The sequence below is a fragment of the Pipra filicauda genome, unplaced genomic scaffold, assembly GCF_003945595.2.
Source record: "Pipra filicauda isolate LSUMZ 115617 unplaced genomic scaffold, ASM394559v2 scaffold83_size3615187_pilon, whole genome shotgun sequence".
In the NCBI taxonomy this organism is placed as follows: domain Eukaryota; kingdom Metazoa; phylum Chordata; class Aves; order Passeriformes; family Pipridae; genus Pipra; species Pipra filicauda.
The window spans coordinates 2,803,039-2,828,387 of record NW_024105020.1 but is presented as its reverse complement, the minus strand read 5'-3'; the positions used below and the strand labels follow the sequence as shown (position 1 = coordinate 2,828,387).

The 25,349-nt window shown below is 37.0% G+C and overlaps 1 protein-coding gene across 7 annotated transcripts in view; it reads right to left on the bottom strand.

Annotated features, from left to right (window-relative positions):
* Positions 1-25,349, bottom strand: part of REV1 (REV1 DNA directed polymerase) — a 70,851-nt gene that overhangs the window by 13,366 nt on the left and 32,136 nt on the right. For 4 of the 7 annotated variants that reach the window (XM_027718116.2, XM_027718114.2, XM_039390552.1 and 1 more), the window contains exons 9-23: positions 22,622-22,754; positions 21,541-21,669; positions 20,752-20,906; positions 19,796-19,915; positions 18,156-18,376; positions 16,971-17,143; positions 15,061-15,163; positions 12,764-12,920; positions 12,195-12,397; positions 10,161-10,394; positions 5,997-6,105; positions 4,737-4,948; positions 4,408-4,567; positions 3,460-3,562; positions 1,866-1,932 (exon numbers count right to left, since the gene is read on the bottom strand). In XM_027718116.2, the coding sequence (XP_027573917.1) occupies positions 1,866-1,932; positions 3,460-3,562; positions 4,408-4,567; positions 4,737-4,948; positions 5,997-6,105; positions 10,161-10,394; positions 12,195-12,397; positions 12,764-12,920; positions 15,061-15,163; positions 16,971-17,143; positions 18,156-18,376; positions 19,796-19,915; positions 20,752-20,906; positions 21,541-21,669; positions 22,622-22,754 (2,279 nt within the window). Of the gene's footprint in view, positions 1-1,501; positions 1,933-3,459; positions 3,563-4,407; positions 4,568-4,736; positions 4,949-5,996; positions 6,106-10,160; positions 10,395-12,194; positions 12,398-12,763; positions 12,921-15,060; positions 15,164-16,970; positions 17,144-18,155; positions 18,377-19,795; positions 19,916-20,751; positions 20,907-21,540; positions 21,670-22,621; positions 22,755-25,349 lie in introns of those variants that run through there. The other 3 variants (XM_027718115.2, XM_027718117.2, XM_027718118.2) reach the window with 3 other exon arrangements.

The window sequence follows — 25,349 nt, the reverse complement described above, 5'->3', positions numbered from 1 at the left end:
GGACTTTTGCCATCCCAGACAACCTCAGGGCCTTACATGCTGAGCTGTTCTCCAGCACCTGGCCCCCAGTGCTGGGGGTGGCTCCTCCCTGGGAGCAGAACCTGGCACTTCTCTTTGCTGAACTTCACAGGGTTCCAGCAGCCTGTTGGTCTCCAGAAGCAGCACCCCCTGCTCTGTCATATCGGCCCATCTTGTGTCATCAGCAAACGTGCTGAGGGTGCCCTGCCCCACCATCCAGGTCATCGACAAAGATGATGAAGAAGACTGACCTAGTGCTGACTATGGGCACCACTTGGGCCTGGCCTCTAATGGACTTTGTGCCCTGACCACCATGCCAGGGCCTGCCTGCCCAGGTAGTTTTCAATCCACTTCTCTCTCTCTCCCGCCTGTACTTCATCAGCTTGTCCATGAGGATGTTACAGGAGATCTTACGAAAAGCCTTACTGAAGTCAAGGGAAATGACATTCTGCTCTTCCCTCATCCATCACTTGGCTGTAGAAAGCTGCCAGGTTGGTACCTCTCCCCGTGTGCATTACCAGGAAGCCACAGGCACAACCTAAAGCTAAGAGCTGCTGTCACTCCTGTAACCTGTGCTGCAGCCAGTGATGTGACTGCAGTGGCCTCTGCTCCAGCAGCTCCTGCCCTGTGCTAGGGGAGATGCTTCCAACTAAGCCAGTGGTGCAAATCCTGCTCCTGCTCCAGTTTGCGTTCCAGCTCTCAATTCTACACCCTGGTGGTCCCCCACACCTTGAGGACAATGTTGGATACTTCTCCACAGCTCTGTCATTTCTTCAGAAAATGAAGAGATTTTTCCTACCACCCAGGTTTTCTTCAAGTGGTCTTCATTCTTTCCAGGCACCTGAACAGCCTTGCTTCAACATATTGGGCCAAATACAACTGTACGAGGTTGGTGCACACCTGGCAAAAGCAGACTTGCCCAAAACACAACCTGCAGAGACGCAAACACACCCCCTACCAGGGACACAAGAGCTGGGGCAATTTATTTCACTTCTGCTACTCACTACAACCTATTTTGCAAAGCTGCAGAAAAGAAATACTGGCTGGGAAGAACTGCGGTATTCTATAAGTGGCTCTGTCTTGAGCAGGAGCAAGGCAGCGGACAGATGCAGCTTAAACAATGCTCCAGGTCAGCTATTCCCTCACTCCTTCGCAGGGCTGCTTTTGGGTGCCTTGTTCTCCGACAGAAGCACATGCGTCCAGAGGCTTCAGCAGACACTGTGTGCTTTGGGAGTGGCTGGGCCACTCTGCTTTGAGTCTTTGAAGGATGAAACTGAAAATGAACTAATATTCTTCCCTCAGCTTAAAATCTGTAATAAAGTCAGTGTAGAAGAAACAAAACGTGGCCAGGTGCACGTACAGCAGCCTCCTCCACATGTCAAGGCAGTACCTCTGTGCAGAACTTTGTGAAATTAATCAAAGCTGCAGCTTCAATAAAAGGAATTCACTATATTCAAACTGAAGCATCACAAAATAGAATCAGTACAAAAATATACATACAGTTCTTTATTAAACAACTGTAAACACTTCACTGTAAAAATCCATAAAACTTTATAAACAAACATTTTGTAAATAGATTCTATACTACAATAAAAGAATTTTAACACAATTATTTACATGCAATACTGACAAATTTGGCACTTTCTGAAAAGAAATGTACAAAACACTTTCTTGTTTAAAAAGAAATTTGAAATTATAAAAACTCAGGGCATTACTATCATGCACTTTGCAAATACCTCACAAGCACTTATGGCACAGCTAGCAGAGAGCTCCAGGCTCTCATCAAGCTCTTTACTACAAGTTCAGATAACTTTTAATGTGCTTCCGTAAGTTTGTTGTAAAACTACCTGAACATTGTCAAGAATGAAGTCAAATGCCATATTCCAAACTGATTCCACAGATGACTGCATTAACCTGAAGGAAGAAGAGAGTGAAAATTACCATTACAGAACCAGTCTTTTTTACAATCAGCTTTGGTCTTCACAAGGTCATAGCAGTTCACCACAAATGGTATTTTCATTCAATTCTGGTAAAGCCCTCCCTATTTAAATACACCAAGTCTTACATAATGCCACAGACTCCTCTGCCACCCACTGGTGAAATTTCTGGTGTGGGCAGTGTCACAGCAGGTTGTAAACACTCACATTTGGCAGTGCTGTGAGCCTGTGATCGGGTGACCTTCCACCAACTTCATACTGGAGATCAGAAATTACAGGCTTCTGGACCCTCATCTTTCCTTCCTCATTCCAAGACAGAAATGCTATTTCTCTTTTTCCAACAAATGCCAAGAGTGATGGACACAATTAAATAACAGGTTTTGGGGGCACTAACACAGTGTTTACTGCTAAGAACAGAACCAAATCATGGAGGCCCATGGAGAGCTAAGAGTTACCTCTATGACTCAGCTGCCACTAGAAGCACATTAAGGAAATGCCCAAGGAAAACAAAGTAGCTCTGCACTCTCAAAATCTCCTTCTAGATCACTACATTGCAGGAGAGGAGAGGGTTCCTACATTTAGAGCTTTAGAGGACGTAACATTGGTATCATATGGACAAGTGCACATCATCCAGCTCCTGATTCCTTCTCCTACACTTATTACAGGGCCTTGCAGAGACACGCTGCCATCGGTACAGAGCCCATATACAGGGACCAGGAATGGGACGTGATGCTTTCTGAAGAGTTTTATAAAGAATTTACTATACAACATTCATAAAACAGTTCACTGCACTGTGTGTTTTGCATTTTCTAGGGCCTAAAGACTTCCCCATAATACAAAAGCCTGGTGAAGTTTCTACACTGCTGTAGTCTTTTAGGTATTGATTATTCTGTGAAATATATATTTTTCAGATCTAAAACACAGAAAGCTGAGCTCCACAGTTAAGCACCAGTTAGTAAGCAATCTGGGCCTCCTGACTCATGGGAAGAGTAATAATAGTGTAATAACTAAGTAATAGGAATCAATTCAATAAGTTGGAGGTGAGACAGGATCTGGATACAGCAAGAGAATGAAATCAGGTCTAAGGCGCCATGAAAAATTAACAAAAACAGGATGAAAAAAAGGGACAATGCTGATGAAAACTACATCCTTTGTCTAGAAACAAAAGACTTGCCCAGATAGAAGTTATGGATGCCCCATCCCTTGAAGTGTTCAAGGCCAGACTGGATGGGGCTTTGAACAACCTTGTTTAGTGGAAGGCGTCCTTGTCCATGGCAGGTGGTTGGAACTAGATAATCTCTAAGGCCCCTTCCAACTCAAACCACTCTGTGACTCTAAGAACTACTACTAAGTGCTACCCCAGTTTTTAAATAAAATTTAAGCTTAAAATATTTACACTCATCAGTGGAATGTCCAATGGGCTTGTGGCCTCACAGTGAAGCATCTAGTGTATAAATATTAAAAAAATAGTCTAAAATGTCACAAGTACTAGCAATGAAGTTACCTTTTCATGTATTTCACCACCAGATCTAGCTTTTCCAAATCTTTTTCTTCTATTAGATCAGTACAATACTTCACAACCTGTAGAATGTCTTCTTCCATAGGATCTGTAATACAAAATCATTAAAAAAAATGAGATATTTTGTCTAAGTATACTCAAAATATAATCATAGAATAAAGGGAATAAGACAGAAAGAAATTCTGCACTGTCAGGGCCTCAGGGGCCAACCTAACAATTGCTGTATTCCCACATGACCCCCCAACATAAGAAGTTGTGCACATCACAGGACTGCAAGGTCCTGAAATATCTGTCTTGTAGACATCTTTTTCTTCAGTCAGAACAAGTGACAGCCAAGCTAGCACTAACCAAAGGGAAAAGAGACTGGGATTTAGAATGGAGTGGTTGGTTTGAAACTTTTAGAATTATAATGCCCAGAGTACGAAGGTCAGATTTCCCAAGACATAAAGGAGTTATTTGTTTCACATAATGTTAAAATTCAAATCACAATGTAGCAACAGTGTTACACTTTGGCACTTCCCTTTTTTCCTAGAGTTCTTTCCAGCATTTATTTTGAGAAAAAAAACAACCCTGCATTCCTTTGCTTCTAAAATTACATTTTCATAGAAGAGGAATTTCCTTTCAAGAGGTTTCATCCCAGTGGTTGTAATACATGTGAAAAAAAAGGAAAACCTCCAACACAAGTAATATCAAGGCATAAGACACATGAGTTAAAGAGGGAGCATGCAAATTTTCATGATGTTAAGCAAGACACAGGAGCTGGCAAGACCACAGAGTAACAACTGACAGAAAGAATCAAGTTCCTCCAGGACTTCCAAGGCAGTAAGATTTCAAGATTACCGGGGAAAAAAAAGGAAGAAAGTACAACAAGTCTACTAAAAGTAGTTTTCCTTGTGTTGTATGCAAGATTACCACTAGCATGACACCCCGCACCTGAAATAGTTGTGATCCATTCCTTCAGCAACGCCTTCACATCATTGAATTCCACAGCTCCAGCAAGGTTTGGTGCTTGAGGCCTAAACGAACCTGGCTGCTGGTGAGTCTGCAGAGCCGAGGGGCCTGAAGAATCTGAAGTGGATGGAACTGCTTCTGGCTGTTCCAAACATAAAAGTTGATAATGCTCTGACAAATATGGTAAAACCATGTATATATACACAGATAATTGTCTAGTAAGGAATCCAGTAAAGGACACCAGCTGCATTTGTGAACATGAACTAAGTCTAAAGAAGCACACATAGCTTCACTGTTAGTGCGGAAAGTACCTGAGCAGCAGTTCCTTCTTGTTTCAAGAAACCATCTATTAGCTTCTGTGGGCTTCCAGATGTAGCTGGCATGTTTTTTGCAGGGCTACCAACATGTTTGTTTTTCAGAGGACTCTGAATCTTTTTTACAGGACTGACTGGATTTTTTTTCCGTATTTTTTTCTTATTTTTCACAGTTGTATGCTTCAGGTTTAAGAAAGGATTTTTTGACACTGAAAAACACAGGAATAGTCAGTGGTTGACACATTTAAAATTTAACACTTTTCCATTGAAAGGGGAACTCTGTATTTTCCACAAAAATCTAACGATCACTTGGGAGAAAACAACCTAGATAAAGCAACCTTAACATTCACATGCCATTCCAAATCCTGGCAATGTTTTAAGTATTTGAAAAGCACTGCTAGACATTACTGTACTCAGAGGATACTCAGCTATTTGTAAGCCTTTCAATATGGAGCACTGCAGTACTTCAATACAAGCAGCTGTTGAAATCTGAAGTCTATTGGACAAATTGCCTCACCTCACTCAGAGCACTGTCCCACCAGCGGTTTATCCCAGCAGTGTAGAGCTCCTTCCCCAGTGCTTTTACGAGAGTTCAAGAAGGAAACTGCTCTCATTCCATCATACTCACATATCTGTACTAGTTCACTGGCTATGAAATCAAGGTGTTATTATAATAATGCAGTATTTAACTGGCAATGAACCCAATGACATTTCAACCTATTTTATGAGAAAGCAAGTTCACAGGGCATTAATCTTATTTCTTTCTACTGATTAGAAAAAGGAGACCTGGATGATCAGCTAAGAGTAAACCTGACTATCAGACACATGGTGTGATGTAGCCTATCTCTCCCTGTCCAAAACCCATACCAGTGTTTTCGGTTCCAGAGAACCATGAGAACGCTCTCTGAACCCAGTTTAACTAACGTAGGTACTGAAGATGCAATACTTTAAATCACAAGACATATCAAGTTTAGATTCTATTCTGCAAACATATGGCTGTGGCTAAGTAGTGCCACGGTCCCCATGAATTGAATTAATTACCCATTTGAGTAAAGCTGGGCATCTGTTTGCAAACTGAGACCACAGCTGGTTGTAACTGACAGTCTGTCAAAAATAAATACAGAAATTCAACTGAACACAGCATCTTCACAGAAGCTTTCTTTAGTTCTATTTTCCAGTTTATTTTTTAGGGTTGTGTAACTGTTTGAATAGTAACCAACTCCTACACAAGACTGCCGTACAACTATATATTCTCACCAAAAGTGTTAGCAGGTTGCTGCTCAGATTGCTTTTGCCTTTGATCATAGGCATCTTTCAGCTCTGCTTGCAATTCAGCAGGTAGTGCAGCAAAAACCTCGGGGTCCACCTGAACAGGAACAAAAGATTCATTTGATTATTTTAATAGTGAGCAGCACTGTTTGCTTCTCTCTAGGTCACTCACATGAGAAAGGTATTTACATTTTATGCCAAGGAAAAGTAAACGAGATATAACTGAAACACTGTAAAACATGTTGTACACTTTCTTTGTATGTTTTACTTTGTAAAAGCAACCATTTTTTCCATCTAATATTACTCTACTTTAATTATTTCATAAAATTACTCTTAAGGGTCTCTAATACTCTAACCATTTTACCTACTGATACTGTATTAACAGCACGTTTAAGCCTAACTCAAAGAACGCTCCTTTCAAATTTCAAAACACAAACACTGTGACAATGAGACTTTTGTTCCTCCTCTTCTTTTGATACTTCTGTTTCCTGGAAGCTGCTACACAATTCAAAATATTCTTGGAAATAGTCTCACTTCTTTAAGGATAGAAAAAGCCAAGTCCAGCTATGTCTTTAACTAGCACAAAGAAGGTTTAATTGCTTTCTCCTACAGTTGTCTATCCCTTGTTTGACTAATAAAGCCACAGTCCCTTGCAATTGTCCCAGGGACTTGAATTCTAGGCAGGAAATAGTTTGTTGCCAATTGCCAGACACACTCATATGGACAAAACAAAATTTCTTGTATTATCAGTTATCTTTCATCACTACGTGTCTGAAGGAGGAAATTAGTGACAGGTTAGTCTTGGAGTTTCCCATTGTTATTGGACAGTGTTTTCAGCTCACAATCAGCAAAATCTAATTCAAAAAACCAAACCTATCATTTAGAGAATTAAATCTGCCAGTGGGAGAGTGCCCTTCATTTCACTAGTAAAATTCAGAGATGTGCACAAACAACAAAAAATTAGCCAAAATTACAATTACTATTCTAAGGGCACAATACAATTTCTATCATTATCTGAGATACTGTAGTCCTTACATGTACACATGCACATGAATTAAAATTTTCCTCCTATTTTCAATAGAGATTTGATTTTTTAAAAACCAAAATATGTATGCTATGACAGGAAGGTACAGTGTGCTATTGACATACATGATGTCTAAATTATATAGATCATAAACATGAACGTGCTCCTATAGCACAAGTTAAAATTCATCAATGCAGCACAACCCTTCTTTCCCATTTTTAGAACTCCATGTGCCAACACAAATCTTTCACCACACAAAATACGCGCTAATTAAAGAAGGAAATGGGAACAGTTCTGATCTTGTACAGAACATTGTGCACATACATTGTGCAGAACAAAGCATTGTAGTGGAATGCAGCCTATTACACCCAGAGGTGTAAGTTGTTTTTTTAAATATAAATTTTATTTAATAAAGCTGTTTTAAAAAGGTTAGTGTTCGCTGTTTAAGCATTCGTGACTCAGGAATTTGGTCTGAATTGGCACTGTTTTTTGTGTACATCACTTACTAATTTATGCAGAAATAATTCACTACAGGGAACTGGATGCACTTTTATTCCCCCTATCACTGCCCTCTCAGAGCGTGACATGTAAAAATTCACTCAGAAGAGCCATCAGTCAAGTTCATATGAGTTCTATACTAATAATTGGACTTTCAGATAATTTACTGTACAGACAATGTCCTAATATAGCTTTCACATACCTGTATGATATTCAGATTATGGAGAGCCTTGTTTTATAAATTCATGTATTACCTCAGCATACAGCTACCAGTATTTTTGATGTGCTTATATAAATTTCCTTAGGAAGAATCTATACCACGTTAAGACAATGTGAGGATGAGAAGAAAATCTGCCACCACTAATTAATGCCACTACTACAAATCTCATTCATTTCTAAGCATCTGTAATCTTTATTTTTTGCATCCTATGCTTCTACAGAAGTCAGCTGCTACAGAGATATACAGCTGTTCTAAATTTTAAGATTACTCCAGCAACTGATGGAAACAAATACAACCTATCTGGATTCCTTTTACAGGAGAACCTTACCCAACAAGAGACATTTCCCACACATTTTTTAATGAATAAATTACTATCAGCCAATTAACTTTGCACCTGGTGATAAAAACACAGTTCACACAAAAGGAATGAAAGGCTGAAAAACAAACCTAATTAAGCTATAAAAAGATGGCAGGGCATAATTTACATCTGCTGAGTTGATGTAGCTAAAGTACTCCATTTGGAGTGGCTGGCTATATTTCTATACCTGAAACCTAATACTACTTATTTCACTGCATCATTTGCCAGAAAGTAATTCTAAATGTTTGTGTGCAATCACAGAATATACACTCCCACAAAACTTTAACAGAAAAATATGTGTCAAACTATATTTAGAGTAAGATGGTATTTTTGAATTAAGTTCATGTTTGATTTTAACACAGAAAAAAATCCTCCCATATTAATGAACTGGGTGTAGCATTTTTTTTTTCACCATGGCTAAGGGAAGCTATTAGACCATACTATTCTAGGTAGTAAACTTGTACCTAACTCAGAAAATGAAAATTGTAAATCTTACTCCTCTTTTTGTCAATAAGGAAAATCTGAAGTACAAGCATAAAACACTCTAAAATAGATAGTATGGATATTCCTGATACAAATAAATAGGAAGTAGCCAATTCTTCTTGAACTATATCTTCAAACAAAAAGGCTGCTCTGCTAAGCTGCATTCTTGGATCAGAATCACAAAATGCACTGGGAGATAGAGACAGAAAAGCCAGTGTATTTGAGTGTATAAATTAATGTTTGTAAGAAAACTTCAAAAAGTAAAGCTGTTATAAAAAACCAACAATCAATTTCTGACTACCTAATTAACAGACAGATAAAGCACAAGCACAAACTAAAAGGAACTTCTATAGAAAGCCATATGCAGTTACAATTTACCCCGAAAAACTGTACTGAGTGGTATGACAAGTGTGGAGGGGTGTACTTTAAAGCACAGTATAATTTAACACACAAATCCAAGACAAACTCCTGTTTAGAGATAGATGTAACTATATAATTTAAAACAGCTGGGGTATGGAAAACTCAGATACTATTTACACACTAATCCATAGGGAAAACCAAACTTTGCAGTTCAGGAATAAAAACTGACACAGCTGTTTCTGAACCAATGAACTTGAATCAAGGTGAGGAACTTTTAGTTATAGAACAGACTACACATCTTTTTAATAGCAATTATGCATTAACTATTTAGTGAAAACAGGCCAGGAATTTCTACCTGATTTTCTCTGGATTCTTTGTCAGCTAAGCACCATTATTGCCTTAGAAACAACAACAAATATCTCTCTATAAATGTGATTAGGTGATATCACTTCATTTGAGAACAGCAATGACACAACAAACAAAAATAAAAATACTGCTCTGTTCTAAATTATGCATATGCAAGATATTGTATCTCTGGGTAACCCAACCTTTCATTTTTTAAAGGATTTTTTTTAATTTTTACACTACATTTGTTCAGCACCATCTTGGATTGAAGGGTGGAATAACATTAGAAGCATCATTACCGTTACCTGCTGCCCCATCAGGTCCCTGTTTTGACAAACAACTTTGCACTTCTCTCATCCTGGACATGATATATATGAGTCCATTTAAAAACTATGGACATAAGCATGATCTTTAGCCATGACTGCCCTTCTCCCAGGAATGTGATACAAACAACCACATCTGCAGAAGAAACTAGTAGAGGTTGGCTTTACCTCATCAGAACATACACTTAAACAGAGTGAGTCTCCTGTGACTAGCTAAGCAGATTTAGGACTGCTTCAGACCTACGGTGCAGTGCAACTCAGCTGCAATGCAGGAAAAAAAGGCTCATTGCAAAGCAAGCCATAAATGATGAGGTTTTACATTAAACAACAGCAAACCCACAGGCATACTGATGACTATAAATCTTTAATAAATATTGTCATACCATGTTTGTGACAGATAAAGTAACATTTGGCAGACTTTTAATTAAAGGACCATAAACAATTTTGGGATGTTACAGGTTCTAGTTAATGCTGTTTCAAGAAAGCCTGTTAACTTCCTATAGATGAGAAGTTGTTTACTGACACCATGCAAACATCGTACCTGTGAGAGAGCTGGCAAAGCTATTACATTGATTCCCATACTGGTATTTGGTTCTTGGAGCTCTGGTATTTGTAAAAGCACTGTTCCAACTGGTTGTGACAGAAGTGCAGTGTTACATCCATTTATTGGCTCTTTTTTGCTATCTCCATAACTCTCTCCTTGTTGAATGGTGCATATTTGCTCTACTTGTTCTCGGAGATCAGGCGGCAGAGCTTCTAGCACAGACTTATCTATCTACAAATGTAGAAAAGCTTTTAGAGTTTTCCAAGGAATACATAACAGAATTATTTTAGTGAAAAAATTAGTTATACAGTTCCTGAATTTTTCCAAAATCCCTTACATTTTAACCTGTGTATGCTAACACAATTAGAAACCTGACAATTACACTCCACAGCAGCAAAATATCATTTAAGACTAAGCAACTCAGTAAATATGAATGCTCAGTTTTATCTTTTCACAACGTTCAGTCTTGTCATCACAAATCACAGACAGGGTTTCCTCCACAGTTACCTAGAGATAAGGAAACCCAAATTCTGAGTTCAAATTATACAGGCACCATGCTGATATGAATACTGAAGTGGTGTTTGGTACAAAGCGATGAATCTCTTTCTTTATACAGTTCTAGGGTACATGTTACTGATTTACTTTAATGGTATTATGTATGTTTGCATACTGTCAGACTCTTGTCAGAGATTTTGATAATGAAATAAGCTTTTACTTAGTATCAATTATTGACTCTAAACAACTGAGAAGATTCCTCAGTGTCCAGAAGTTGCTGTATACAATGACAGCTGCACCAGTGACTGTATGAACACAACTGACAAGCAGATGCACAGCATAATTTTTCTCACAAGTAATATTTGAGTAAAAACATGTAGATAAACGCCAGTGTTTGCCTGTAAGTTCTGCTGAATAAGACTCCATAGCAGTGTTAGAACACGTTATATTTTGCCTTTAGGAAGAAGATTTGGAACTTAAGACCAGATTCCGGATTTACAGAGAAGAACCACAAATACTTAGGAAAATCTACTTGCCTTATGCTAACTGAGAGATTTTGATGAAAACTGTGGTATTGTTAATCACTTCCGTTAATCTTCTACTTTCTGTGTTCACTCGTTCCAAATTTGCTACATATATAAAATTCTACAAATATTTTCTGGGAATCCTGGGTGTAAAATACCTTGCTGTTGCTTTCCTAGCACACAGTACACAAAAAGCAGTGTGGCACTAACCTTCATCACTCCTTCCCTGTACCACGTTTTGTATTATATTCTGTATTATAGTGTGGTTAAAAGCAAAAGGAAACGTGAGCACATCGTGCCATAAGGCCACCAAGGTTTTAGGAACTCTACTACACAGCCAGTGCACTTTGCACTTGTTTATACATATTCCCTCTGTAGCAGTCTGAGTGTACAGAGCTTCGCATTGTTCAGTCAAATTACTTTTAGATCCTGAGCTGGTTTGGTTATTGCATTATAGCAACAAGTTTTCTGCCGAAAGCGTAATTTGCTTCTTAAAAATGTATAAATATGTGGAAAAGCTGTTATAAGAACATCAACAAATGCTTTTACAGATTTAAATTACAGAAATTAAAATGACAGACTTTTACAGAAGAGCAAGTAAATCTGCTTATACCTAAAATACCTATAAAATTCAGTGCAGCTGGCTCACAGCAGACCCTTCTAACAGATGTCTACTTGAATAACATGTGGAAATAAAAGGCTCTCCATTTGCTAAAATGCACCAAAAAAAAAATCCCCCAAACCCTTAGAAATATTTTACTTAAATAAAGATTGCCTTCCTCTCATATAAACAGTATATCCTGTACAAATGTTAAGTGTGCATCTTAACTTCAACATTATTTATTTTATTAAGGCAAAGTAGTTTTGCATCAATAACAGTTACTTACTGTGCATCATACTATATTAGAACTCTTTTTATTTAAAAAGAGCTCCTTTTCAGTCTATCCAAGTAACATAGACAATCCCAAGTTATTACAATATACTGCAGATGATTAATATTCTCAGGTTTTACCTGGGAAGCAGATGGAACTTCAATACTCAAATTAAGCCTGGATTTTACGCTGATGGGAGAATGCATGCCATTCCATTTGACAGCAGACTCGGTGTTGTTGGCATTAGAATTGAGACCAGGTGTGAGATGGGTACCACGAGATGGAAGAAAAGTGCAGGTTCTTGAATTAGAAGATATTTCGAGGTCCATAGCAGCCACAAATACTACATATATGAAAACAAAATACCGAATGATCATCTAATAGTTAAAAATACTCTGAAGATTCAAGAGACAGTGAAGTTAGTTTCCAGTGTTACTTGCTAAAGAGTTTACGCAATATATAGCATAATTATAACACTTCCTATTTCAAAGTATCCTTTGTTACAATTAATTAAAAAAAGTTTGGAATAACCTTATACAAATATTTATTAGTAGCATTTTCATTTGCAGCAGCGTAATCCACTCTCAAAAAGTTTATGTTAAATAATTTATACTGGCAAAATATTGAATAAGTATTCCAAAGGTTAATCTATGTTGGGGTCCTTCAGAACTGATCATTATCACACACGCCAAGTACAAAGCTTACTGACCTTCCTTATGTTCTTCTTCTGAGTGTTTTTTTGCTTTCTGAACATGAAAAAGATCAATAACTGAATGTGATCCACCAGGTAAATGTCCAGATTGTACTGCTGAGTGAGCCGAAGTGGTTTTACTGATGGGAACTAACTGTTGTACCTGAATTCCAACCTAAATCCAAAACATAAATACACTCATTTGAAGAAGTTTAAAATAAAAAAAATAAAGTAAATAAAAAAATCTGTAATTCTATCACAATAGCACTGCCTTCTTTGGAATTGGCTACTTGTTGTGTGTGGGGGAGAGGACAAATAAAAGTATGCTGAAATACACACAAACGGCCACTAAAAACAACCCAAACAAATCCCAGGATCATCCAGCACAATCCAACAACTAAGAAATTACAATGATAATACCATCTTCTCTGATATAGAAAAGTGCTGTCAACAGGATCATGAAACAATGTGTTTATTATGAAATTTCTTAGACACTAAGAGATATAGAATTAGTGACCAGGAAGTGATTAGTATTAAATCTGGCTACCCACACAAGAAAGCAATGTTTTCCCCAAGGACAGTGTATATTATATCCATCACTTAAGTCTATAAATGAAAAAAATAATATTGCTTCACTTCTAGACATGGTTTTCAGAAAGTCTCAATGGATTAAAGTACCTTGGTGGAAGCAGTCTTTTTCAAGACAACCTAATTTTTCATGTAACTTCTAAATACCAAATGAGCAGGGGGTCAAAAACAAGGTCCAACTAAGAATGCACCGGTACATTGTGTGAGCTTATTACAAATCCTCCATAATTTTTAAGAAAAAAACTGGGCACCTAGAAAAAATTGTATATAGGACTCAGAAAGTGCGAAGGAGCTAGTGTATATTTCTACCAGGTCTTCTTCTATAATTACATAGGAGTAATTTTTTTATTAACAGTTTCTTAGTTGCAATAATGGGAAATGACCTCATCACTGTAAAAAGTTTTTCTTCGTGCTTTTTGTTTTTGCTTTGGAATATTTCTAGGTTTGAGTTCTAGAACTTAAACAAAGCCTTTGGAATATTGTATTTGATGTGCTGAACAGCTTTGCCTTGGGTTTTTTTCTGCCTTTTAGGACAAGAGCCTGAGTTCAAGTGTTATGTGAAGTCCATGGGACAACTGAATGCATTTATCTGCCCGAGTGTGGGCACAAACAACCAATGGTATCAGTTCAGAATCTTTTCTAGAAAGACAGAAAAAAGACACTGAAGCACGGCTCACCTCATGTATAAAGCTTAAGGGGACTAGCTCCTGCACAGACATATACATTGGGGGTGTCTGAAGTCAGCTGAAAGGACAACCACTAAGGGATCCTGGATGGTTCTGAACTTTTTTTTTATAATCTAGAACTGAATGGCCCCTCCAGTACTCAACAGAGCCACCTGGTCAGAAGTAGTACATTGTTTTGCAGAACAACAAGTCCAGCATCCAGGGGACAGTAACTCTAAATTAGAATCCTCTTAAAACAAGGGCTAAAGAAATCAGGTGAAACAGAATGACATAAGAAGTCAGCAAAGACAGCAAAGGAGACAGACAAGAAACTAGAAAAAGACAGGGACAGGAAAATAAATATTTCCTCACCTCCAAGCCAGTGGGCTGACTTTGTAAGGCAACACTGTGAGTCAAAACCCTACTTCTATATCCAGATGACCAATAAATACTCTGTGCTCCATTTTAACAAATGGCTGATGCCAAAACAGTCTTATCATGTGTTCACATTGCTATGACAAAACCACTGAGATGAGCAAGACTGTTCTAAAATAAATTATGAATTAAAAGAACCAGCAAATCACCTGCAAACAAAGGCCAAACTATGGGCTGGTAACTTTTCTTGCTCTAAGACCTGCAGTCTAGAACAAAATCTCCTCTAATCTATATCTCTGATTGGCATTACAAGCAGTATTTATATTAGTTACTTAACTAATAGCTCTGCAAAAGTTTACAGAAAATTCTATGGCAAAATAAAATTTACACGTGCTAGTAGAACTGTAGAAGATACAGTCTAACTTTGCTACCTTAGGAGGCTGTTTAAGTTGTGGATCAATTCATACCCCAGTAAAATTTTTTTTTTTTACATCTATGGCTTTTTAACCATGTTTTTCAAAGGTAAATATAGCAAACATAGCATGATTGTGTAGCCTACATAAGCTTTGTATTATCTACACTTCTGCTTAAGTTGGGTTATCATCTACCCTGGGGAACTGAAAATTTATGAAAGACAACAAAGAAGGTTCATAAAGAGAATAAATTTCAGTTTTCCCATTAACTCACCCCTCGCATATCTGAAATGTTCAGTTTCATTGTGTGAAACATATTTAGAGTTTCTTTCCCAATTACTTTTGCACTGTCTGTTGCATGGTCTAGAGTCACAGTCCTAAAAAGAATAAACAAACATGGTCTGTTAGAAACCACAATGAAAAGCAAGTAATCTCCAGAAAGGTCTAGTTCTGCCAATATGAAAATGAAACTGCTTCCTACTGTGAGCAAGATGAAGATCTCCCTAAGCCTTAGATGATAATATTTTTAAGAAAAAGGGGATCAATATCAGTGTGAGTCTAAAGGTACACAACATTCTGGAAGAATATTTTAAAAAGGTCTATGCTGTACTATCAGGACTTGATTTCAAAGATGCGGTAAAAATACCATTAATGTCTCAGAAGCTGAATTTTTTTCATTTTAAGTGTGTCTGCAAGTCTGAATCCTTTGTAGTACTATGACTATTATTCTAGGGAATCTTGATCTGTAGGGTAAGAAAACATAGCAACTCATTCACCTGTGAGGTGAAGGAGCAAGAAACGGGTCATGAGCTATAGCTACAAAGCAAATTTTAAACCAAAGAGAAAACCCAGACACTTGAGGGAACACCACTCTGAGATTGTAATCCATTTGCTTGGAACCAACCTCTCGTTTACTCTGCTGCTGCTAAAAAGTTTTTCATTGGACTGAACAGAAATGCTCTAACAAAGACAGGAATACAATACCTATACCATCAAATAGCATAACCATAACATCATCCAGTTTATCAATAAAAAACAAAGATCAATCAGAAATAAAAAACGGGTAAGAGTAACAGCACTGCTTGTGGAAGCTGAAGCTCCTACTCCTTTGACAGCAACCTATCAACTGACTACCCAGGTAAAATAACTGGCTTATCCCATATCCCCACAGATGGGCAGCCATTACAGGGAGCATTTCAATGAGATCAACAGTGCTACGGGGAGACAAAGTAGGAGGGACTTTATTACATGGATAAGGATCCACAGGAAAAACAAAGGCACTTCTGATAAGGAACTTACAACTACGTGAAAAGATCTAAGTGTGGAGGTCAAGAGACATGAACAGGTTGCCTGCTTGAACCACTGAAATAAGGGGCACAGTCCTTGACCTTGAGATTTTGAGATTCAACTTCCTAAGCTCCACTTTGAATCTTGTCTTTTCTAGGACCAAAAACTTCTCTGCAGACTTACTGGTAAAACAAGAAGAAAGACAAGATTCAACACTAACAAACTGGTTTGTACTAAGACAGATGACTGCAGTTCAAGGTGTCTGATGCCAGCTCCAATCTTCAGAATCCTAAGTGGCCTCTCAGTCTTCTGCAGCAAATCATTCTGCAAATACTGCCCCAGCACCCATGTCTAGAGTTGGACAACTACCAAACTGTCAGACGTCCTTCTTGACAAGTACAAAGTGCAATTTTCTTTGAGAACTGACTCCAACTGTCACAACCAGCATGTGACCAACAACCTATCAAGGAAGAGCAGAAAGCCTCTCTGGGGAAAGTACCCAACGTCACACAGTTCAGGGAGTGAAAGCAGTATGCAGCAGCAGAACTTTCAACTTGGCTGGTCACTGTAAGAAATAAAAATGCTGTTGTGTGTGTGCTGTAGTGCAGGATGTAAATATGTCTTCTACAAGCCACTACAAGAAAACCTCCAGCTCAATACTATACTCAATACCTGTGGAAAGGTACACCAACAATATATATGTACATATGTATTACTGATGACCAAAACACCACATATGTACAACCCAAACAAAAAGGACTTTTGATACTACTTCTTATTTCACTGCAAGTTTGATACACAGACAGAGGTATCAAGAACTTTGAAATTTCTGTCCTTTCTTCCTCTAAATTTTGGTGCTCAAAATCCTGCAGTAGTGTGTTCATGCCTAGTAGTTACCTGGCAATATTATCACAGATTCCATGACCTCCATATTTTGCAGGCTCCACTGGTGCTCCAGCCTTTCTGACCATAATTTTAAGGGTCAATCGTTTACCCTTCATACCAGCAGCTTCAAGCCTACGTTGGATTTCTTCAGAGAGGCTGAGAAGGAAAGCTTCTGCTTCCTTAGGCTGAAGAGAAAAAACAACAGGTTTAGGTAATTAATAGTCTTCAAATATTAAAGGTAAATCATTAAGGGTTAATACAATCCAGACTGTGTAAATTGAAAAGAGCAAGCTGATTCACTGGCAATAGTCTTATTTAACTTCAAGTGTTTTGTTTACATTGTAGGTCGCTGAAGTTAGGTGAGATGGTAGATTCCTATCCTAATGCTGAAATATATGTACAGTAAGTCCTTTCGGAAATAAGTTTTTAAAAATTGTATTTAGAAACCCCAACACAGAATTCCAAGTCTAACTTTCAGCACAAACCTAGAAGATGAAGAGTGTAGGGCTTATAAGGAAAATCTTTTTCTCCATGAGGAAAGTCAAGCAGTGGAACATGTTGCTCAGGGAAGTTGTTCAGTCTTCATTCTCGGAGATTTCCAACGCCAGACTGGATAAAGTCCTGAGCAACTGCTCCGATTTCATAGCTTCCCCTGCTTTGAGCAAAAGGCTGGACTACACAACATCATGAAGTCTCTCCAAACCTGTTGACTTTTTTCTATAATTCCTATAAATACTCAAGTTCTCAACAAAAAGCTGAGTTACTTTTTAAACACAATTTTGTCAACAACACTCCCCCCACCCCGACAATATTTGTAAGAAGTCTAATAAAAATGCTGTACTGGAGCAGCTGGTGATTGTTTCAGCCACTGGCATCTTCAAATAATCAGCATTTAAATGAAAGAGAATGCTAGGTGCTGACAAACCTACTGCAGTTCTCTTTTTCTGTACCAGACTTGTATAACGAATGCAGAATAGCCAGCTAATTTTGTGCAAGCTTCTTTTCAGTCCAATACTTTTGCAGTCTCTCCTCCCATTTTATCGTTTGGTCTCCTACTTCTTCATTTTCCTCATTTCTATTTCGTGGCTAAGATGGTGCTCTAACAGATCAAAGTGTAAGTGAAAATAATCAGAATATGAGAAGACTCTTCTACAGCTGAAAGAAGTCACTGCAGAAAAGAAGCAATTTAGAATTTACCTGTGTAAACCTTATTCCATAGTTGATTTCTGCTGAAACAGATTTTCTTTCTTTTTCTGTACGAACAGGTCGATCATCCAAACCACGACAAAATCTGTAGAGCATTTGCCCTGTTTTTGGACCAAATTCTTTTTGTAGTTTTGACATCGAAGCACACTGCAGATCTCCACAGGTTTTAATTCCCAAAGAAGCCAGCTTAGATTCCATTGTCCTGCCAACTCCTAACAACAAAGCAGTTAGTTCTGTTAACCCTATGCAATTCAGAGCTAGTTAAGTTTTGAAAAAAATAAAATTTTTCTTTTTAAATCTACACTAGGTTGTGTCAGATTAACAAATAAATATATACCATATAAAATAAATTCTGCTCCATAAAACATGGTTTGAATGGAAACTTTTGCTGTCTTCATATTTATTTCTTTCATCTGTTTCATATTTTAGTTTTGGATGTCATACTGCAGCAAGTCTCTTTATTTCTGGGTAAAATGTGAACAACTCCTACTTGCAAACTGTCTTGACAAGATACTGCCTGTTACAGGTTATATAGCTCTGAATCCTCACAACACTCAGTCCAAAGAGAGTGTCCAACATGTAATATGTTTTCCATCATGTACAACTGATTTAATCTAAAAGAAAGCCAACAAATATTTTGACCACTGTTCCACTGCTTCCTGGGTAGAAAAATAATATTTCAAGTAGAAGTGATAGCATACCTGTATTACTTGTGCTTTGAATTACCAAGCACTGGAAATTGTAGGTATCCATGGCAACAGCACATATGTAAGTGTGATAAACTGAAGTATATTTCTGGGTTTTGGAGAGGTGGCCTGTTACTTTCAGAAAATATTAGTCCTATGTGTTCACACTACCAAAGTCAGCAAAAATTAGAAATCTCAGGTAATCAGATTCTATCTTTGATAATCTGTTTCTCTGTCTAGGTGGCATTATTGACACAAACACTAAAAGTTTTTACTATGAACATACAAATCAATTCTGAAAACTTTAAAACATTCCAGTCAAAGCCCAGTACTATAAGTATCATTCTGAAGAAGAAATACCTCCTGTAAGTTATGCCAAAGAGAAGAAATGATACTGTGCTGTAAATTGTGTTAGGCCATGGAAAGGGTTACATGAAGAGAATTTCTGGTAAACCTGCATCTGTCTATAGATGTTGCTCCTACCACTCTTTCATTTCATTGTCTACTGCTGCCTATTTTTTACTGCCCTTCTTTCTTTTTTTCCTAAATAGGTAAAAATACTACTTTGAACATTTAATACTAAATATATGTGTGTATACATGCAGGCTGAGATCAGCTGATCACTAGAAAAGTATAAATGAGTGATTACTCAGCACTTTGTGCACCATTCCTGTGTCCCATTACACTGCATATGTGTACTGAGTAACAACACAGAGCTACAGGTCAGGAAACACTTTATGTGTACAACTTTATGTTCCTGGAACAATAAAAATACACAAAAAAGCCTGTGTTCATACAGTTGTATTAAGTATATCTTCACTGTTTATCACATTTTGGATCATAAATGCGCAATAGCATCTAAACTTGTTTGATCCAGAAAGCAGATTTGTAGCTGAAACTGGTTTAATATCAGGAGGCAAAATGTCCTCTAAAAGTCAGGAGTACCTGGAAGGCTGGTAACAAGTTGTCCTCTGATAAAATCATCCACTTCTTCAGGTTTTAAGTGATAATGTCCATCTGGTTTTGCTTTACGAGTTGCCATTCTGGCCAGCAGAATATTGGAACCTGTAAAAATAAAATAAACCACATCTGTGGTAACTTCTGTTGATTTTCTAGTAGAATGCTGCAGTCCAATACTCAAGAAAAAAAGCAGAAAGTATAGTCAAATTCTTTAACTTTAACAAAGAATTTAATGAAATATATTCATCTATATATTTGCAGTGTCTACTTCCAAAGTACGAGCTAGCAGTATGTGTTATTCAGCAGTGAAACTATAGTGGTAGCTGCAATTGCAAAGTCAGTAAAGGAAGAATTCTGCTTACAGTCATGATTTTCCACAAGTGGATTTCATACACTTACATGCACTCAGTATAGGTATACAGATACCCAACTCTAATATTAATTAGGGACAAATTAGAAAAACAAAAGAGAAAGGAAGGAGCCAAGTGAAAACAAATCACGGAAGTCTTTTCAGATGTGTGATTTCATATACAATACCTACTACAAATCACACAGATCCTGGCTTTCAGTACCTTCTAATAATTATGTGAAATCACGTCACCTTATGAACTCTTGCTGCTATGTCCATTAGGAGAACAATCTGTGCTCATTTTACTATTTGCTGGAAAAATACAGTCGCATTTCATAAAAATAAATGCAAGAATATCATACAGATGGAATTTTAGCATACTGTTTAGATAACAAAGGAGACATGAAAGCAATTTTATACATTTTTGCTTAAAACTTTCCACTTATGAAGATTTTCTTGCATTTTTATTCACACTAATTTAATGTAAATGGCAACATCTTCCAAAAACACTTAAGAGTTCTAGCAAACTTAAACAGCTTTGATACATTAACAAAAGTAGTCACTGCTTGTAAACAGAAATGAAGTTACTTACCCATCCCAACAGAAGCTGTGCATTTAGTTTGGTCTCTGATTTCAGTGCGGATAGCATTTGCAAATTCATCAGGAGTCAATCTGGTCTCTGTAAGGATTTCAGTGATATCTACTAGTGCTTCATCACAACTGACTGCTTCGATGTTATGAGTATAGCTATCAACACAAAGTAAAGGAGGTGAAACACCAGCAACAGCTCACCATCTGTTAAAACAAATATGTAGCAAATAAAGTCTTCCCTTTGTGGTGGCATTTCCCTGCTTATTTTGTATCACACATTACTTAGACATTAAAAACGCTAAAGCAGTAAATTACAGTAATATTATTAATGTAGGACTAATTTCGACATGCATCATGAGTTTAAAGGAACAGCTAGAGGAGTTGAATATTTATTTTTCATTGACAATAACAAATTTTTAGTTTTTGTTCAAGTGCATTTTAAACCAGAAAATAGTTTCTAATAGATGTTACTCCAAGAACCCGTTCCTAAGTTACTCAAAAAACACCTCTTTAAAGGATCTCACAACAAAGCAGGGGATCTGCTTCTCGTGGTGTAATCAGTAAAAAATTTAACTCTTTTGGAAGTCAGATGTTGACTGTTTACAGGATTTGACGTCAAGATAAAAGAACGCTCAGAAGCATGGTGCTCAAAATAAAAATTACTACAAAGGAAGACCTCAAATAGGAATAGGTTTATTGAAGCTGAAGAGTAACATGGAGATGGCAATGGCAAAGAAAATACGCTTGATAATCCTACCATGAAAGATCACATAAACAAACAGCAAGTTACCTTGCTAATATTTCATATACTGTCCGTGCAACTTCTTTGTATGCATCAAAATCATATGAAACCGCTTGAAGATTTGGACACAGCTTTTTTGCTTGGCCAAAAAACATTCCATTCTTTATGCCAACTTGTCTGAAATTAAATAATAAAAAAACCTCAAGTAAACACAGTGAAAACTTTTCCACAAATTAATAGGGAGTATTTTCAAATTAATTATTTGTCTTTTCCCCAAAAGATGGGAAATGGAACTCAGTCTAACTGCTAGCAATTTAATAGGTAATAAAATAACTGCAAACAGAGTATTTGAATCAGCTGTGTAATATTCAGCCATGGAGCATGAACAACCTGCCTTCAGGCAAATGCTGAGGACAAAGACTCCAAAAAGCATTCCTTGCTATCTTCTTCCTCAAATTAAAACCACACACATACTATAGTGACTAAGATAGCTGGATCTTATAATCCAAGGTGCAAGCTTACATAATTAGGCTCCTGTTAATAAATAAACTTTAACTTTCTGAGATACAAATAGAAGCCTGCCTATCCTAGCAAGCTCAAGAAAGGTTCCAATGAAGAAATAATTTCTGGAGTATTATTTCCATCAGAGAAAAAGACTGTGCTTCTAACACAGTGCTTATATTTATAAAAGTTGTTTCATACTCCAAAGATTTATAAGTTATGTTATTGGACATGCTCAGCATAGTCTCTGCAAGGAATGCTTTTAAGTTTAGTAGTCACACTTTCTGTCTTATTTTAAGTAAAACCTTCCATATGTGTCATTAATTCTATAAAATAATGCAATTTTGATATAAAGACATGAAGATAACATTATGAAATCAACAGCAGCACAGTGAAAGGCATAAGGTTTTCTTTAATGGGCTTTATTTCAAGTAACACGTAGGTTGGGAGCTATTGAGCAGCATCTAAAAAGAAGCATCATCCATAGGAAAGACCTTCTGTTAAATTCTAACAACCTATGTAACTACAACGTCGAACACATAAAACTTCCTCTCTAGATAAATTTAAAGAAACTAACAACTGCTATTTTTGGACATCTTATGCAAACTACTGGGTAACTTTTACCTACCTGGCTTCATAACTACAGGAAGCTATTTCAGCCATGGACAGAACAGTGAGATCGAAGTCAGCTCCATTTAAATGTGCGGAATCCGGATGCTCCCAGACTGATGAGTCCAACTTATCAGGTACTTTAATTTCTGCTGGGAAAATAAAATTTATCTTTAGGTTATTTTTCCCAAGAATTCAACAGAATGAATGTAAATAAAATAAAAATTATGCATTTTATTTTATACAATTTCTATACTGTTATCTATTTATGAAGAGGTTCTCAGTTCTATATTGATTCATATCATGGACCAGAAAAAAAACAAGATCCCCTTCCCCCGTAATGTCTCTCTGCAGATAGGTCTGTACATACCACTAAAAAGAATATCAATAGAAAATTCCATTTCTATTTTCCCCCAAATTACTAGACAGCAGCTTGTTGGTGACTACATACACCATACTGTAAAGTAAGAATGATTAGCTTTAGTGACTATAAAAATAATCAAACACCTGTGACTAACTGCTACAACCATAACCTGTAAACAAATACAAGACACTAAAAAATTTACCAACTGCTTGGCTAAACAAGAAGACAGTTATGTTCCTTTTTACAAAAAGCACACCTATCACCAGAACACTGAAATTGCACACAAAATAAAAATCCACTTTTTATCATACTTAAAATTATTTTTCTAATAGTCTAAATACCAAAAGTGATTTTTAAGAAGTGAAATAACCAGAATGCTAACTAGGTTAAATGCAAAAACACTGGCTAGAAACTTATATTTCCTTTAACACTCTTATGTGGATATTGATTAAAAGAACTTCTGCTTTTACTTACTAATAATTCTCTTTTTAGGATATGTCAACTTCTTTCAAATATCACCATAAATTTATCTCAGATCGAAATGACACAATTATAAATACTGCAACCCCAGACTTGAAATGAGACAGACTGACCCTAATTCTGCAAAACTTTACTGCCTGTTCTTATACAAATTTTAAAGAATCTCTAGGCCCACTACATACTAGGTACTAGACAGAATTCCATGACACTGAATAATGGGAACAAGTAAAGGATTTTCCATTTATTTCTATCTGGGTTTTCACACTACGTAAACCTCGATATACTTGTTATACTCTAAATACAGATTGGTTTGAAAAAAATTAATAGATGCAAAAACTATTATGCTCTCCCAAACTCCCATTAGAATCAAAACAACGAGGTATCATACAGAAAAAAATACTTCTATTTATTTAAAATGAAATCCACTATGCAGTTCTTTTTCATTACCGTAGTCCAGTTAATACCACACACCCTTGTAAAATATAGTAAATGGGGACTTTTCTTCAGAGTGCCACCATGCCTAACTGTATTCCACAGGACTAACAACTTACACACTGACAAGCTGACTGAAAGGAAACATGGTGCTATGTGCACATGAGTAGCTATTAAACCAGAGAAAGTGGTGTAATGAGTGAGTGGAGATAGCTGGGGTAGAGCCTGATTCATGTGGAAAACTGCTTTTATTCAGAATTTCTGCTAAATTTCTGCACCTTTTTATGTCTTAAATATTTCAATGTATGATGAGCTCAATAAGTTACCTAAGATGTCTGCAACTGAAAATCAGAGCAAAATTATGCCCCAAATAAAGATAAGAATGACAAGAACAACTTCTTTAGTCCATGCCTTCCTGTGCCCTGGCCTGAGATGTTGCTGTCATCTTGTCTATCTTCACTGGGTTCGTCGACTTTTTCCACATCGCAGCAGAGCAGATCCCCCCATGAGCTGATGGAGTCACTTCATGTGAAATTCAGGGCAATGCAGAACACATTGTCCTCAATAGAAGGCAAGGTAGAGAACCTCTCATCAAAAGCTGGGAAACTAGACAGGCACATGGTGAATGTGGAGCAACGGATGGAGAAATCAGAGGCCAGGACCCAAGTCTGTGAAAAAGAAATCGCTGAGAATAAATCTGTGACTAATATGATGGTTTAAATCTGCTGCTCTTTAGAATGAAAAGGGAGATACTAGGGTTGAGGGAAAGGAAGCCTAGAAAACATTCACATCTTGGGCATCCTGGCCATGGAAAAGAGACCCCAAACTATGTTAATCTTTTTTTCTTTAGAACATGAACGTTAAAGATGGCATGTAAGTAGAGAAGTAATTTCTACTACCCCGAAAGCCTATCTCCAATTTGGCGACTTAGGGTGAGAATGACAGCAAGTTTTTAAATTTAAAAGTTATGCATTTTTGGATGAATTAATACAAGAAAAAGAAAGTACTTCATAAAAGAGTCAAGATTCTATTGGCACTAGATATTTGTGTTGCAATGCAGATCAAAGCCAAAGTATCAGTATCACTAAAGAAGTAATTTACAAATGAAAAAAAAAAAAAGTAGCTGAAGCAGCAGAATTCAGTATTTGGTCAAAAGTGATTCATAAGGATTTGGGGTTTTTTGTTTGGTTTCTTTTGGTTGTGCATTTTTTGAGGGGGTGAGGTGCTTTGTTTCTGTCTTTTTACTTGGTTTTTAATTTAGAACCTTTTTTCAAATAAGCAAGACCTGGAGAAGGCAAAATCAGAGAATACCTGGAAAATATGAAGCACCAAAAACCAGTGGGTTCCATGTTGAAGCATGGATGTAAAAATGTGCTCATGTTCTAAGTTGCTCCCAACTACCTTTTAATTTCATTTTATAACATGTTCCCATTGTGTATGCTTAATGGCCTAATTTAGCATTTGTATTTTT